The sequence below is a fragment of the Stegostoma tigrinum genome, chromosome 12 (genome assembly GCF_030684315.1).
Source record: "Stegostoma tigrinum isolate sSteTig4 chromosome 12, sSteTig4.hap1, whole genome shotgun sequence".
Classification (NCBI taxonomy): domain Eukaryota; kingdom Metazoa; phylum Chordata; class Chondrichthyes; order Orectolobiformes; family Stegostomatidae; genus Stegostoma; species Stegostoma tigrinum.
Genome location: NC_081365.1, coordinates 68,346,538 through 68,364,336, shown reverse-complemented (window position 1 = coordinate 68,364,336; position 17,799 = coordinate 68,346,538). Strand labels below are relative to the sequence as shown.

The window sequence follows — 17,799 nt, the reverse complement described above, 5'->3', positions numbered from 1 at the left end:
GTTCAGGTTTTTAACGGGAAATGTGTGGTGTTTGCAGGGTGAAATGACAGGAGTAAAATAAAATGTTAAAACACATTGAATTGCTTTGTCAATTCTTGTAAAAAATACAGAATATAAATTTGGAAGCAGTGGGTTGCTCATTACATTGTTAGCTTCCTGAAGTAAGGACGATTAAATCAATTAATCGGCACGACAATATTTCTTTCACAATCTCAGTCATTTCTTGAACTGCACTGAAATAACACAAAGTTGGTAACCAAACAACTTGCTAGGAAACAGCGCACGGCAAACCTATATGGCTACGTTGAAGAGCCTCTGGCTGGAGGCGTGAAATCACATGTCTGAATACATTGAAAGCACAATCCACCATTACCTCCAGGACAGACCACAAGATGACACAACATGGCCAGACACACAAGTCACCCTGCCATACATCAGAGACTTATTAAAGATGACCACAAGACTGCACAGACCCCAAGGTATCAGAGTTTCCCCACAAACCAACAACCACCCTGCGACAGCTACTGATGAACGTCAAGGATCCCACACCCAAGAAAACTAACTTAATATACAAAATACCACGCAAGGACTGAGAGAAATATTACACTGGCCAAACTGGAAGAAAACTGACAATAAGGATACACAAATACCAACTAGGCCCAGACACACTACCATGGGAATTTCTGGAGGCCTGGCATTCCAACCGGAACTGCATCAAACATATTGAACTGGACATGACATACAGAAAACAGAGCCACAAGTGATGCCAACCACCCCAGCAAACCGAGGCACATAAATTACAAGTGGGACAGAACACAAACGCTTCACTAGAGGCACACTGACAATGTTACCTAGCAGTGTGATGGAACATCTACAAACACACCAGCTTGGTGAGCAAATCTACAACCTCATCCACAAACTAAGCGACAAATCATCTCAAAAGCTTTAAACCTTACTGTCTTTTTACATTTCTTATTTCATCTATTTTAAAATTACAAGTGCAACAATATCACAAAGCTCTGGGGCTTGAACTCTGATTTTTGCAAAGCCAACAAAAGGGTAGTGAAAAATCATCTATTTATAGTGTTGCCAATAACTATCTCCTCCTTGACACAAAAGATACAGGGTGTACCTTGGCCATTACACTACCATTAAATTCAGGTAGAATGTGGTTATCTGGAGAACATTATATCAAAACAAACACTTGTTCACGTCAGTCAAAACTCCTAAACGTACCTTCACCTACAATTCCAAGGACTTCAAATTTATTCATTACATCACCAATGTCAGGAATCTTCATGAAGACAAATTTCTGTGATAGGTATGATCCCAAATTATATTGTAGTTGTGGACTTTTAAGTGTAACTTGCCGCAGACATGTATCGTGCAGTGTCCATAAAGCCACGAAGTCCAACAAATCCAATTCACATCCTTCATATTTGGCATGGTCTAGTCACAATGAAAACCCATCTGGAAGAAAGACAGTGTTTGTAATTACCAACTCTGAAGCGATCTTCAAGTACAAAATCTTACATGGAAGTGAAAATCTTACTTTTACTAGTCATATTTCACAGAGACATAATCACATTCCAAATTGCATTTAGACAATGCGGATAGTACACATTCTATTCGATATGCATGCTAAAATTCTTAAGTTACCACAAGACCTTGCAGCTGAAACAAGGAAATATTCCCTAATCCTTACCATTCTCAAAATAGTCTTTATACTCAATGGAGAAAAGTGAATTTTCAATAAATCCTTTCATAACCTTTAAATGAAAATAACTTAATATTCTTCAAAATATAACAACATTCAACAATTTTACCTTTGTTTCAAGGGCATGCTCCAGCAAGTTCTAGTATGAAGGTTTTGGGCTTATGGGAATGGGAACAGACATTTTCTAAAAGTGATGATTAGCCCCCAAAGTTACACATTAAACCCATAACGCCATGTGAAAAGGGATCATTGGCAGAAAATACATTGGCATTCATCTGGGAGCTTTTATTTATTGAACTCAGTTGGTACTACAAGTACATTTGGATGAATTGACACAAAGAATTTCTTAAGGTGGCAAAAGTAGCCATTGAAAGCATAACAGATTTATTTTCACATTCCAGAAGTCATAAAGATGGTCAAATTAACATGTAAAGGGCACTTAATGATAACCCAGCATTATTTCTTTTTAATCAAATGATGATTCAGACCAAGCGAGTTCACAACCATTCGGCACAAGTCTAATCCAGGAATTCCAAGTGAAATAAGGAATGGGACAGTGCAGGGAAGACAATTAACCAATCCAGTAAAAATGGAAGAATCTAAGAGTTTTCCATCACGGTACTCTTCTTTATTATGAATGGCTTTGTTGCCAGGCACAAGGGAAAGACACTGTGAGCACCAACTAGCATGGATGCCCACAACACATTCCTAAAGGCTAGACATTTGCCCATGTAACATATCATGCCATGCACGCATTTTCCAAAAATACTACCAAGTGTTTTTTCTAAAGATTTATCAAAGTGGTTGCATTTACTGTTACATCCAACATTTATCCAATTCATGACTTTTGCCTTATTCCTTCATGGATCTGGCTATCACTGGCTAGGCCAGCACTGAATGCCCATCTCCACGTGCGATCAAGGTGATATTGATGGAATGACTTCCTGAAACTGAAGTCCAAAGGGTTAAGTGATACTAACTGTGCTGTCAGGATTTTAACCCACTGACGATGAAGGAATGGCTGTGTAGTCCCAAGTCAGTATGATGTGTGGCTTGGAGGGGACTGGCAGGTGGTAATGCTCCTGTTCATATTGCTGTCTTAATGCTGAGGCGGTAGCAGTAAAACATACTGAAGCTGCTGACAAAGGCATCTTATTGAGTTAGAGAATCCCCATAGTACGAAAACAGGCCATTTGTCCCATCTGCTCCACTCCGACCCTCTGAAGAACATCCACCCAGACCCATGCCTCCGCCTCCACCTCCCCCAGCACCCAACCACCCCAAGTGCACCCCCATCCCAGTAATCCTGCATTTTCCCTGGTTAACCCACCTACCCTGCATATTCCTGAACCCAATGGGCAATTTAGCATGGTCAATCCACCGAAGCTTCACATCTTTGGACTGTGGGAGCAAGTCAGAACACCCAGAGGAAACCCACACACACATGCAGAATGTGCAAACTGACAGACAGTTGCCCTAGGTTTGAATCGAACCTGGAGCCTGGTGCTGTGAGGCCGCAGTGCTAACCACTGAAACACAGTGCCACACAGTACAGCATTTCTTGTAGTGTAGCTTGGAAACAGTACACACTCCTGCCACCATGCATTGATGATGAAGGGTACGAACATTTTAGGCAATGGATCAAGTGGGCTATTTTGTCCGGGATGATGCTGAGCTTCATGAGCGCTGATGGCAGTGCATTCATCCAACCAAATGCAAAGTACTCCATTGCTTTTCTGACACATACCTGGAATGTGTAGACAGACTTTAGAGAGTTCTCTAGCAGTATCTGCAGCATCAAGTAATTTTTTGCCGAAACAATTTTAAGTACAGCTGCAAGCCAAGCCATGCCCTTAATCTGGCTCCAGATTTAGACTGCTGAATAGAAACAGCAAATTCCCACCTGAGATTGCTAAATATTTGTGGGCATCTGCCTTTAAAGTCAGCAGAGAACATTCTTGCTTGGTTGTTGACTGCAAAATTGAGGCTACTAACTATTTGCTTTCCTTTCACCGCCATTATAATCAGAACAGGACTCAGAAGTCGTACCTATTATGCCATTTGTATGATCACAGTTGATCTAACTGTGCTCTCAACTCCACTTTCCTGCCTACGTCCATGCCATTCTCGATCAAAAATCTATTTCACTAAGCCTGGAACAAATTCAATGATATTTCAAATAATCCATAATTATTGATAATTACAAGGTTCCATGCCAAGAAGACAAGTCACTGGAGGTAATTTCCTCCTCGTATTACTTGAAATTATTTACGAACAATAAGGGTAGACTTGTCCTTTTTCATATTCATTCCTTATCACCAAGTAGAAGTTTCTTCACGGCACTTCTGATATGGCATAACCAACAGAGACCCGTGGGCATGGAAATAAAGATCCATTTGTTTATAAAACAAGACATATTTTGATGTTCATGAACTTTTTTTTATCTTTGGGATTCAGTTTTAAAACCATACAATTGTGATAAATACAGTTCTTCGCATTTTCTCCAATTTAGGCATCTGGTATTATTGTGTCTTTCAGCCAAGAAACCATACTATATAATCAGTCGCCTGAATGTCTTTTACATCTGCTTACACAAAAGCAGCCCCATCAGTCTTGACACCTTCCATGTTGTTCACAACTTCCCACTTATGTCAACAGGGTAGCAGTTCACACTGGCCATAATTTCATGGTCATATGATTAGGTTCACATAATATCGCAAAATTCCTAAAAGTAATTAGTAGAAGCTGCAGAATTCAGTACGTGGACAATTTCAGCCAGAATGTTTTGCTGCTATCTGTAGATCTAAGAAAAAAATACAACCAGCAATTTTCCAATAGACAGGTGCTCTACACATTACACATGTACTGCAAAGCATATTTATTTCAGGTTCAATTATAAGTTTGATAAATACATCATATACACTGGTTCTTCAGGTTTTTCCTCACCATTTTAATCTTGGCAAATGAATCAAATTTAATGGGAAGTCCCCACAAAATTGGATACAGAATATTTAAGTTGAAGTACAAGCTTTTAAAAATCATTTACATCCAGGTTGCAAACAAAACATTATTTACAGTTACTAAAGACTTTAACATTTATCTCAGTCACAGGTTAATATGCAGTGCACCTTAAGTTTTGTTTGCCCCATCTTTGTATCAAATTTGTTAGCGCAAATACGTATGCAATATTTTTCATCATCTAAACAGATTAAACATGTATTACTTATGCTGATAACTCCTGAACTAAGTCTGACTAGGATACCGACTTCAACAGCACACCTTACATTTGTACATTAGCCTTATTATTTTAAGCATCAAATATTTAGCAGCTAAACAATATTACAAATTTTGTAGAACATTAGTAAAAGAACACGAATTTCGTCTTACAACACAAAGGAGGGCCTTTATGGTCAAATGCTTCAGAGAATACCACACTTGCTAGCATGTTAATTAAAATTTTCATCAATTTGATTGCAAAGGCCTCTTTTTAAAAATGATTCCAAAGACTTTTCTTTTTAAAAATGCAATTGATATTTAGCCCATAATTGCACAGTTGATTACCCATGATCTTGCGATTTCAAAATTTTATAATTTACTCTGAACACACATTTCAGCTGCCAACCCCTCGATCATCATCTCATCTACTCCCAACATGACTGATAGCAACGTAAACCATACATAAGATACACTGTACTAACGCACCAAGGCTCATTCAAAAGCACCTTCCAAACCGGTGACCTCTAACAGCAAGACAAGGGCAGCAGATGCATGGGTGACCCCATGTCATACATACCAGTGACAAAATCCCCACCAAGCCACTCCTCAGCGCATTGGCCCATCTTATAAAGGGCCCATTGTACTAAGATAACCCTCTTCACTGTCCACTACACCGCCAAATTAGCATCATCTGCAAACTTACCAACCATACCTCCTATGTTGTCATCCAAATCATTTATGTAAATGACAAAAAGCAATGGACCCAGCATCGATCCTTGTGACACACTGGTGGTTACAGGCCTCCAGTCTGAAAAGCTACCCTCAATCACCTCCCTCCGTCTTCTACCTATGAGTCAGTTCTATATCCAAATAGCAAGTTCTCCCTATATTCTGTGTGATCTAACCTTGCTAGCCAGTCTACCATGAGGAACCTTATCAAATACCTTACTGAAGTCCACAGATGACATCCACAACTCTGCCCTCATCAATCCTCTGTTATTTCTTCAAAAAGACTCAATCAAGATAAATATGAGGTGTTCATTTTGCAAAGGCAAATCAGAGTAGGACTTATACACTTAATGATAAGGCCCTGGGGAATGCTGTGAACAAAGAGACTTTGGTTCATAGTTCCTTCAAAGTGGAATCACAGATGGATAGGATAGTGAAGTCGGCAGTTGGTATGCTTGCCTTTATTGGTCAGTGCATTGAGTATAGGAGTTGGGAGGTCATGTTTTGGCTGGACAGGACATTGCTTAGGCCACTTTCAGAGTACTGCGTGCAGTGCCACAGGAATGATACTGTGAAACTAAGAAGGGTTCAGAAAAGATTAACAAAGGATGGGTCCAGGACTGGAAGGTTTGAGCTATAGGGAGAGGCTGAACAGGCTGGGGCTATTTTTTCTGCAGTGTCAGAAGTTGAGGGTGACCCTATAGAGGTTTATAAAACAATGAGGGGCATGGATAGGGTAAATAGGCAAGGTCTTTTCCACAAAGTGGCAGTCCAAAACTAGACGGCAAAGGTTTAAAGTGAGAGGGGAAAGATATAAAAGAGGCCAAAGGGGCAACTTTTTCACGCAGGGGATGGTGCAGGTAAGGAATGTCAGGAGGAGGGCTGGAAGCTGGTATGATCACAACATTTAAAAAGACATCTGGGTGGGTACATGAATAGGACGGGGTTAGAAGGATATGGACCAAATGCCGGCAAGTAGGACTAGGTTCATACAGGTTATATGGTCAGCATTGATGAGTTGGACTGAAGGGTCTGTTTCCATGCTGTACATCTCCATGAGTCTAAGCCACATACCATTCACACCATCCTGACTTAGAACTACTATACTATTCCCTCCCTGTCATTGGATCAAAATCCTGGAACGTCCTAACAGAATTCTGGATTTTCCTGCACCAGGTTAGCTGCAGCAGATCAAGAACACAGTTTATCATCATCTTTATCAAGGACAATTAAGGATAGGCAACAAATGCAAGTCGAGGCACCAAGATCCATACATACCAAAGCAAAAGGGCATCAGTTGTAATTTCTGTTTTGCTTCCTCACTTCTCCAATTTTCCAGCAAGAAATAGTCACATAACCCACACAATAAATTAACAGCTAGACACTTTTCGGTTTGGGAAAAATTCCTATATCGCTCGATCAATTATTAGGGCTCCGACATTCAACTACAATGCTAAAAATGCTTCAATGCAGTCGAAGTCAGTTTTTTTAAAACTTATGGAATGTAAATACTAACCTACAAAGCAGACCAAGGTCAAGATTCTAACTGTCACAGTTTCTAGCATCACTCCTTCAATTTAACTTTATTTCCATCCAACTTAATCTAACTTCTCTTGGTTTTATCCATTAAATTCTGACCTACATTAAAGCTTTATTTCTGTCCTGAAGTTAAAGACAACTTTTTCCCTATCAAGTGAGTTTGAAGTGAGAAAGTAACTTAATTCAGTTGGAGGTCAATGAAAGGTTGAAGAAGAAATTTGAGAGAGGTTATATACAAAATGAAAAGACTAAAAAGCAACTGCAAACCTGGTTCTGACACAACGTTAACCTTATTGCTTAGCTACTGTGAATCTTTCATTGTCGTGTTTTCTTTTAATCTGGTATCTATTTCTTAAGATAATTTACCAGTTTTCAGAAAATGGAATAATAACGTAAATAAAGATCTTCATAGATTTCACCTCACAAAGTGGTTAAAAAATGACAGCATACCAACCTTTGAAAATAATTAGTGAATAACCACTGCACATTCCTGATTTTGTTAAAAATATGAACACACTTGGCTCAAAGTATGAATAGGCTAATCTGATCAGAATATCTTCATGTAAAGAGAATCTATTTAATGTCACATGCCTGACAAAATTTCCTGAAGATACCCCGATCTATTCTCAACTGCAGCTGATGCATTCACAAAGTCATATTAATATGAAAAATAAAATTAACGTAATTTAGTTTAAATGCTTAAAATCACTATCATGAGCTGTCCAAGTTACAAAGTTACTGACATACACAATGCAATGGTTAACAAACCTTCCAAATTCCTCCTCCTTCAAGGAGTGCTTGGTCAGATTGCAATGCAGGTAAGTTAATTCTATTTCCAAGGCAGTATTTTTAGCGCAACTGCCTCAACGAATAAGTAGGGCAATGTAATATCATTCTCTGATTAACGGACGCTGGATTGTTACATTCTCTGCAGGGTCTTAATTAGTGGGCACCAGTTTAGAATTACTTTCACAAAACAACTGTTCAAATTCATCTCAAAAAACAGTCATTAAATTCTGTACGTAAATATCCTCTTTATAACAAAAAAACTGAAGTTTAAAATTTGAGAATAGTCCAAAAGGTTTTGTCGCAGATCAAGAGATTTTGTTGGATGAGGACATCATGGGAAAAGAAACAACAGTAGGTCAATCGAGCTGAGATATTAATCCACAATGTAGGCGATGTTGAAAAGACTCCAGGGGCTCAAAGGCCTATTTATTTTTCCAATATAGATCAAAAAGAAATGGGGACATGCTGCCACTGGAGGCAGTCAATAACACTGCCACAAATATGCTTCATCGGAAATTTTTGTTTAATTCATTCACAGGACAGGGGCATTGCTTGCTAGGCTGGTATATATTGTCCATCCCTAATGGCCCAGAGGGCAGTTCAGAGTCAACCACATTGTTCTGGGTTTGAAGTCATATGTAGGCCAGACCAGGTATGGATGGCAGTTTCCCTCCCTAAAAGGACATTAGTAAATCAAATGGGTTTTTCCAACAATTGACAATGGATTCATGGTCATCATTGGACTCATTCACAAACTGTGAAAATGTACAAGAATTGGTGGTGTATCATTTTTATGCCATTTGCTTTACTCCTGAAAACACTGCAATGGAAAAGGGAAATTTCATCTGAGATGACTGTGACTGTGATTAATGTTACCAATGCATTCTAAGTTCCTTAGCAGACTTTAAAAAAAAAGTCCAACATCCCTTCTACATAATAGTGTGGATCAAACAGTGTGCAACTTCACTCTTACATACCCATTTGTATCCAGCTAACATTCTTCTACTACTTCTCTTCTGGTAGCCATACTTAACTGTTATCCCTTCAAGGAGCTACCCGCAGCTTCCTATTTCTCTTTAAATTCTGGAGGATGTTGCAGCTGCGGCAAAGAAATTACATCAGTTTTCACAGGCATGCTGATGACAACTAGCTCTATGCCAGAATCACCTCTCCTGAGCACTCCTTTGCTTCAGCACCATAAACCTGCCTCACCAATATCCAGTCGTAAACAAATCAAAATTTTGCTCAAATGAACTTCGAGAAAAGGGAACCTATTGTAATAGAAGCAAAGTACATCAAATAAAGGAGATCCGAAATAAAGACAGAAAATGTTGAAGGTATTCAGCAGATCTAGCAGCACCGTAGAGATAAACACTCTTCCAAAGATGAGTCATAATGAACTTAAAACGTTAAATTGGTTTCTCTTTCCACAGATACTGCCAGACCTGGGTTTCTCCAGCAATTTCTATTTTGGAAAGTCATGTCTTTGACTCCCATCACTTTGGTTCTCCAGGAGTTTTCCCTTCTCTATCTCTGTAACCTTTACTCTCCTGAAAAATCTGAGGACTCCTGAACTTGACATTGCTTCCCCTCTTGGGCTTTGAACATCCGCCATGTTCTTTAGCACACAACTGGTTGCAGGGCCTTCAGAAATTAAGGCCCTAAGTTTCAAAACTTCCTCCCTTACTCTAACTCCATTTCTCCTCAATTAAGACAAGTCAGAACTTAATTCCTTGACCCTACTTGCCCTAACATCTTTCTTAAGATGTCATATTTTGCCAACAACCATCTGAGGATGTGTAACTCTGTTCAAGCTCCACACATACCCAGAATACTTCTATCTTTGTAGAACAGGGAATTGCTCGAAAGATTTCACCAATGTTGTTATGACTTAAATAACAAAGTTGAATAAAAAGATACATTGGAATGAGAACAAGTAGGTTAGATCAAGCATCGCAAAAATGAAAAACTAATACACAAGGATTAGAAAACGAAACTAATATTTCACAAGTATACCTGATAGGGGAACACGGCCAAGAGTTTTATGATATTGGGCAGGACTGTGGTTAGCACTGCTGCCTCACAGCACCAGGGACCCGGGTTTGATCCCAGCGTCGGACAACTGTCTGTGTTGAGTTTGCACATTCTCCCCATGACTGTGTGCGTTCCCTTCAGGGGCTCCAGTTTCCTGCCACAGTCCAAAGATGTGCGAGTTAGGTGAACTGGCCAGGCTAAATTACCCACAGGGATGTGTAGATTAGGTGGGTTGTACGGGGATGAATCTGAGTGGGATGCTCTGAGGTTCGGTGTGGACTTGTTGGCTCGAAAGGCCTGTTACCACACTGTAGGGATTCTATGATTCTATTCTGTACTGCAAATAGGAAAATGCACCAAATATAATAAAATCTGCATAATCTCAAAAGATCTTCTTCACGAAGTGTAAACATTGGTATTAAATCTGTGACACAAGTCTATGAAAAGAAAAAAATAATTTTTGTTGAGCACGTCAACACACAAATATTTCTGGTCAGCCCCACTCCTGCATCCCCACAACTGTCTCCTCCCAACACCCCAACCATTGTCATCATCTATTTATACTAAACTTTGTTTCTGCCTGTATCAAAGATTGAAGAATCATCAGGTAGTGCTTTGAAGTAGGGTTTTGGAGTATATTTGTAGCACGGGTTATGGGTGTTGAGGTTGGTTGGCTCATGGAGCTGGTTTGTGGTGTTGCAGATGTTTTGTTACCATGCTGGGTAACATCCTCAGTGCAGCCTCTGATGAAGTGTTGGTGTGTTTTCCCACCTGATTTTTAACTCTGGAGTCCCTTGAGCTTGATTGCCTCACTTCCGGTTTTCGTTCATAGTGGAATGTATATGGGGTCACGTTCAGTGTGTTTGTTAATAGCATGTTTCATGGAATGCCAGGCTTCTAGGAATTCTCATGCCTGTCTCTGCCTAGCTTGACCCACGATTGTGGTGTTGTCCCAGTCGAAATGGCAGTTCTCCTTGTCCATGTGGATTGAGATGAGTGAGTTTTGAATCTTGAAGAGGGAAGAAGCAAAAGGCCAAATGTTAGACCTTTTGCAATTTCATGGGAAGGTGACTTGGCAAAGCAAATCGAGAGAATTGGCCATGATAGAGGAATGGTCCAGGGTGCAACGGAACGAACGGTACCCATGAAGCGCTTATAGCAGAGGGAAGGGAAAGGAAGGATGCATTTGATGGTGGCAACCTGTTAGTGGTGGTGGAAATCACATTCTGAAATGCAGATTCTTGGGACGGAAAGTGAGGATATTGAGAAGCTTGGTCCTGTTCTGTGAATGAGCGCAAGGGATGAAGGCAGCAGTGCTGTAAAATGGTCAGAGATGGATGAGGACCCTGCCAAGCATGTGTGGAGGACATGGCGGAGTGGGGGTCGGGGTCGGGGTTTGGTTGTTGGTGGAATAATCCTCAGTTGAGGAAAAATAAGAACATGTTGAAGGTACCACCATGGAAAATGGCATCAGAACAGATTCAACATCAACAGATTCAGAAGAACAGAATGACGTCCTGGTAGAAAACAGTATCGAGGAAGTATAGTCAAGGTAACTGGGAAACAGTGGGCATGCAATGGATATTGGTGAACAATCTCCAGATAATAGAAGCTGGGAATGGAAGAGTGCAAGATGAAAGGTTCTGGAGTAGATTTGTAGCTCGGGTTATGGGTGTTGAGGTTGGTTGGTTGTTCCGAAGACGTTTCTTTACCATGCTGGGTACCATGATCAGTGCAGCCTCCAATGAAGCGTCGGCATGTTTTCCTGCCTGGTTTTTAAACTCTGGAGTCCATTGAAGGTGCAAGTAGGATAGAAATTGGATGCAAAACTGATTCATTTTTCCAATTTCAGATAAGAGCAGGAAGTAATGTCAATGACGTCAATCTACCAGAGGGAGGATTGTGGGTGGGGGTGCCCGAGTAAGATTGGCACAAACAATGTTTCACATATGCCACAAGGAAACAGACATAACTGGGACCCATGCAGGAACTCAAAGCCACATTTATGACTTGGGAAAAGTGCATCAGGTTGACAGGTCCCCATCAGGACATTTTCATGTGAAGGAATTAGACATCAATGGTGAAGAGGCAGCAGCAGTTCTGACCAGGAAATTAAAAAGTGTGGAACCAACATAAACCATTAGAAGAATCTCAAATCCAAATGGGAAGTGAGCAAGCAACGGGGGAGAAAAGGATAAAGAAAGAACCAAGTTCAGTGGAGCTGGCACAAGCCGAAATGACAAGTCTGTCAAGACTGCCTGTGGGTTTCAGGAAGAAGGTAAAAGTTGTGCAGGGATGTGGATTTGGATTTAGAGATGGGAAGCAGTGCAGGGGAAGATGAGATTAGTGACAATTCTGGAAACAACAGTTCGATATTCATTGGTGGGGTGAGATTCTTCAGTTTCTTGCCAAGGTGGTTGGCTATAGGTCAGATGATTCATCACCATGCCAGATGACATCGTCAATGCGGCCTCCAATGAAGCAATATTATGCGACTCTATTGTAGTATTGTTATTATCTGGTCTGTTGAGGTGTTGTGTGTCTTTTCCAGTTCATTTTTGCAAGGGTTTGTACATGGGGCAAAATTCCACGTGTTTATTGATTACATTATGGGTGGAGAATCCAGCCTCTAAGAATTCCCTTACCTATCTATGGTTGGCTTGAGATAGGGTGGTCACACCATCCCAGTTAAATTGATGGCCTTCATTGTCTGATTGTGCTGAAATGAGGGAAAGTTTGTTGTGTCTTTTTGCTGCTAGCCAGTGTTTGTGCATCCTGATGGCTAGTTTCCTTCCTGTCTGGCCAATATAATGTTTTTCATCTCTCTTTGCATGGTATTTTGTACACTGTTGGTCCTGCATCTTGTGGGTATGGGTCTTTGGTCCTTGTGAAACAACAAACTTTCCCTCATTTCAGCACACTCCAACAACGAAAGCCATAATGCAATCAATAAGCATATGGAATTAGACCCGATGTACAAACGCTTGCAAAAAAGAACCAGAAATAACAAAACACCTCAACAGGCTGGATCATACAAATTTTGAGCAGAGTAGCACAACATTGCTTCATTGGAGAACACACTGATGCTGTTACCTAGCAAGGTGACGAAACATCTGAACTATAACCAGCCAGCTTGGCGAGCAAGTCAACAACATCACCCACAACCGGAGCTACAAATTTTTGCAAGTGATGGGGCAATGGTCAAGGAAGTGATGGATGATGAGTTGATGCTCAGCCTCTGTAAGGTAGAGTTTGACATGCCAGACATTACCACCTGCCTTATCAGCAGGTTTGATCATGAAGTTTGGGTTAAACTGGAATTAATGGAGTGCAGAAAGGAACTTGAGTATTGCTGTACAAGTCTTTGACAAAATGTCCTTTTTTTTTAAATCTTCCATTCATCGGAATGATTTATAATAGCTTGACCAATCTTTGCATATTGGATGGCAAGTGGACTAGCAGAGGTATTCTCATGCTGATTGCAAAAATCAATTCTGATTGACAGTTAGCTGCTAACCAATGCTTAGGTTTTAAACAAAGCAAGTTGACTCCGATTCATTTTTCAGGGCAAAGCCCCAGCCAATGGACAGCTATCACCTATTTTGGTGAGGTAAAATAGGAGCAGTGTGTACACGTGAGAGGATCATAAAGCATGGCCACAGACCCTTCAGTCCCAACAGTCCATGCCGACCGTAATCCCAAACTAAACTCATCCCACCTACCTGCACTTGGCCAATATCCTCCAAACATTTCCTATTCATGTACTTGTCTAAATGTCTTTTTAATATTATAACTGCACCCACATCCACCACTTCTTCTCAAAGTTCATTCTGCACATGAGCAACTCTGTGTCCAAAAAAAATTGCCGCATATCTTTTTCACATTTTTTCTTTCACCTTGAAAACATGCCCCCTAGTCTCGAAAGCTCCCACCCTTGGAAAAAGAAACCTGCCATTCATGATTCCACAAATATCCAAGGTCAGCTCTCAACCGATGTTCCAGTGAAAAAAGTCCCAGCCTATCCTACCTTTCCTTATAACTCAAACCTTCCATTCCTGCCAACACCCTGGTAAATCTCTTCTGAACCCTCTCCAGCTTGATAATATAATTCTTATAAAGGGCGACCAGAACTGGACACAGTACTCTAGAAGAGAACTCACAAAATTCCTGTACATCCTCAACATAACATCCAAACTCCTATATTCAAAGGTCTGAGCACTGCTAGGCAAGCACACTAAATGCCTTCTAAAACCACCTTATCCATATGAGATGCAAACTTCAAAGACTTAGATGTCTAAACCCCTATGTCTCTCTGTTCTACAACACTGCCCAAGGCTCCACTTTTAACTGTACATGTCTTGTCTTTGTTTGTTTTTACAAAATCCAATGCTGTGCATTTATCCAAATTAAACTCTATCTACTCGTCTTCAGCCCATTGACCAAACTGATCAAAATCTCTTTGTAATCTTAGATAATCTTCTTCACTGTCTGTAAAAAAGCAAAGTCCTATATATTAATCTACATAAGGTCGAATAAATGTAGGTCCAACTCACATTCCTAAATTCGTCAGCAGTATAAAATTTAAACAAAAACTAGCAGTTAAGTGTCGAGCAGCATTGATTGGTGCATTCTCCACAGCAACTCTTCTGTCAAGAGTCCAATTTTCCAACAAACAGCACTGTCCTTTGATGTGGTATAAATCTTGCTTTTTTCCCCTCAATTAATGTTTTATCTAACAAAAAACAAATTGCTGCATAATTCAGAAGATCTGGCAAGAGCTGTGGAGAGAAAGCAGAGTCAACGTTTCAGGTTCAGAGACCCTTCTTCAGAATTGTTCACTTGACAAAACACTGACTTTGCTTTCTCGCCACAGCTGCTGCTTGACCTCAGTTTCTACAGCAGTTTTTCTTTCAGATTTCCAGTATGTGTGGTGTTTTTATGTACTGTCCTGATGGGCACAAGATGAAAAGCTTTGGCAAGAGGTGAGATTTTTCAGCAATGCTGAATATCTGTGGTAGCAAATGTATATCAGCAACAAAGTAAATTTCAAGAATATCTGCAAGGTAATGTGAGTGAATGGAAATCTAAAGGATGAAGTCTGCGAGAAAACGCGAGTTTGTAATTTTGCCAGGAAGAACAGAAAAACAGAATTCTATTTAAATTAAGAAAGGGTGCAAAACCCTAACATACAGCAAAATTTCAATGTCTTAGTACATGAACTGTAAACAGTAAACATACAGACACCCCAAAGTGAAATGAAATTTTAGTCTTGACAAAAGCAAATGCAAGTGGGTGGCACAGTGGCTCAGTGGTTAGCACTGCAGCCTCACAGTGCCAGGGACCCGGGTTCGATTCCAGCCTTGGGCGACTGTCTGTGTGGAGTTTATACACTGTCCCTGTGTCTGCATGGGTTTCCTCCCATAGTCTAAAGATGTGCAGGCTAGGTGGATCAGCCATGCTAAATTGCCTGTAGTGTTCAGAGGTGTGTGGGTTCATGGGGAATGGATCTGGGTGGGATGATTGTGTCTGAGTGGTGGCTCCTATTTCTAATGTTATGGGTAGGCATATGTAGCTACTTCACCCACATTTTGCTTCTTGTTCTCAATGGTCCTACTTCAACATATGAAGTTTAATGTTCCCTCACTTCTCCAAATCAAAGAAAGATCGTGCCTGGGAGCACAGTGTGTGACCCACCATTCCAAAGTTCTGTACAGTACTTGCTGCAGTCTGGTATTTATTCCAAATTTTGAGTATCCAAGAAAATTACAGCACTAATTGAAAGAACAAAATGGATCAATATCATAAAAAGCAATGTCAAATGTCTGTACGAAAGTTCTCTCAATTCAAACGTTAGCATATTATTCTCCTTCGGCGGACATCCTAGACCTGTGAAGTATTTTCAGCATTTTGTTTTCAGATCCCATTGGACAATCACGAGAGAGAAAAATAACAAAAGTAGGTCATTTGTGTCGCTGGAATGATGGGCAGAATGATGTAAAAGTACAGCTTAAATAAGGCATCACCAGTGGTAATTTTGAATTTAATATAACTTATGCAAAATACCTGTACAACATAAAAGAGATGGACAGGAAATGAGTCACTAAAGGAAGAGAGCCAACAGTGAACAGGTCACAAATGTTTTACCACGTTCCAATATTTTTCAACTCTCTTTACCACAAATCTGAAAGAAAATTCATTATTTGATTACTACGGGGGTCACTTAAATTATTCTAAAATACAATCAAAGGTTTATTTTATCTGTGCGTTGTTCGATTTTATGACACTTCCACAGTAGCCCAAAATAAAGCCGACAATATAAACCAAAACAAATTCAAGCCACAACTTCGACGGATTAAGATCTGCGATTTATGAGTGTGGTTTTGCTAAATAGGTCAAATAATACCTACACAAATGATCTATATCAAGTTTCCCTAAAATAAACACACAAAACATACAAGGTAAACAAAACGTACTAAACAGGAGACCTAAGAGATAAAAGCATATCCATGGGGGGTGCGGAGGAGATAACAAATTCTACCGGACGCAGTCGTTATCGTCCCAGAAACAGAACTATTAGGGCAACAGAATGCCCTTGAAATATCTCATCAGGTGAAAAGGTTCACATCAAAAATTACAATTCCTGTTAAATATTAATTATTGCAGAAAAATCACGGGAAATAAGCGAGTGAAAATCGTGTATACCCGCCCCAAGAATTCCAAGATGCAGTTGCCCCCAGAGCTGGAAGCTCACGCTTCTCCTGCGCAAACGGGGCTCAAGCAGCCGAACGGGTGAGGAACGGAAACCCGACGGCTCGAGCTGCGCCGCGCGCCGCTCTCCCTCCTCCCCACAGTCCGGCGCGAGCGGCGGCAGCAGTTGGAGCTCAGCCGTCCAACGGCAGGAGACTTGCGACTCACCCAAATACCTCCCTTCCTCCTGCCTCACACCGCGACAAGAAGGAAGGCGAGCGTGCAACCACATCCATACCCCTTCCCGCTCCAACAAAAACGGACCGTCTCGACAGACTCACTCGACCGAAACAATTCCCAGCTCCAGCCACCTTCACTCACTCACCCGCAAGGAGAACTGCTCAGCTCCGCAACAACGACTACTCAACGGAGCGGCCATGTTGCAAGGCGTAACCGCGCGACGTCAGGGACACCGCGTGCACGGTGAGTCACGCCGGCGGCGGGGGTGTAGTTGTTGGAGGGTGGAAGAGGAAAGGAGCCGGACAACGGGAGGTGAGGGCTCCTCTGCCCCTTAGACCCTACTACAGCCTTTCCCACTCCCGTCTCGTCCCGCCACACAGCAGCTCCTGGACTCGAGTGGTCCTTTCCTTCCCAAAACACAGCTTGGAAGAACAGACGGTGAACACCCCACCTCCGAGGTAATTTTTTTTCTCTCCCTGACGGTCGTAGGGACCGTCGCTTCTCTCTTCCTCCCGCCCCTCCAACACCACATCAAATCGTAAAGGCCATAAACAAAACCATTCACAAGGCGACTTCATCCAATAACATATAAATAATACAAAAAACTGATCATTTTTGTCTGTTCCCGAGTGCTTGTTTTTCTGACCGCCGGTTCACAAAGTGTAGCTGGTACAGGACTGCAGAATTTTCACTGGAAAGACTGCTGGTGACCGTATCAGATATCCCTGAGCTTCTCTGGTGCCTGAGGGTCTGTCTTTGGCCTCCCAACATCAAGATTAACAGCAGCGTGGGCTGGTTGATTGAAAAGAAGGACATTGATAGACTGGCAGTGGTCGGAGCACAATTGC

At 41.1% G+C, this 17,799-nt stretch overlaps 1 protein-coding gene across 3 annotated transcripts in view; it reads right to left on the bottom strand.

The window, feature by feature from the left end:
• The window catches only part of cdkl5 (cyclin dependent kinase like 5), a 136,955-nt gene extending 119,665 nt beyond the window's left edge, over positions 1-17,290 (bottom strand). Inside the window, exons 1-2 of one of the 3 annotated variants that reach the window (XM_048540164.2) lie at positions 17,097-17,290; positions 1,237-1,470 (exon numbers count right to left, since the gene is read on the bottom strand). In XM_048540164.2, the coding sequence (XP_048396121.1) occupies positions 1,237-1,300 (64 nt within the window). In that variant the 5' untranslated portion in view covers positions 1,301-1,470; positions 17,097-17,290. The other 2 variants (XM_048540166.2, XM_048540165.2) reach the window with 2 other exon arrangements.
• Between the last annotated feature and the right edge of the window lie 509 nt (positions 17,291-17,799).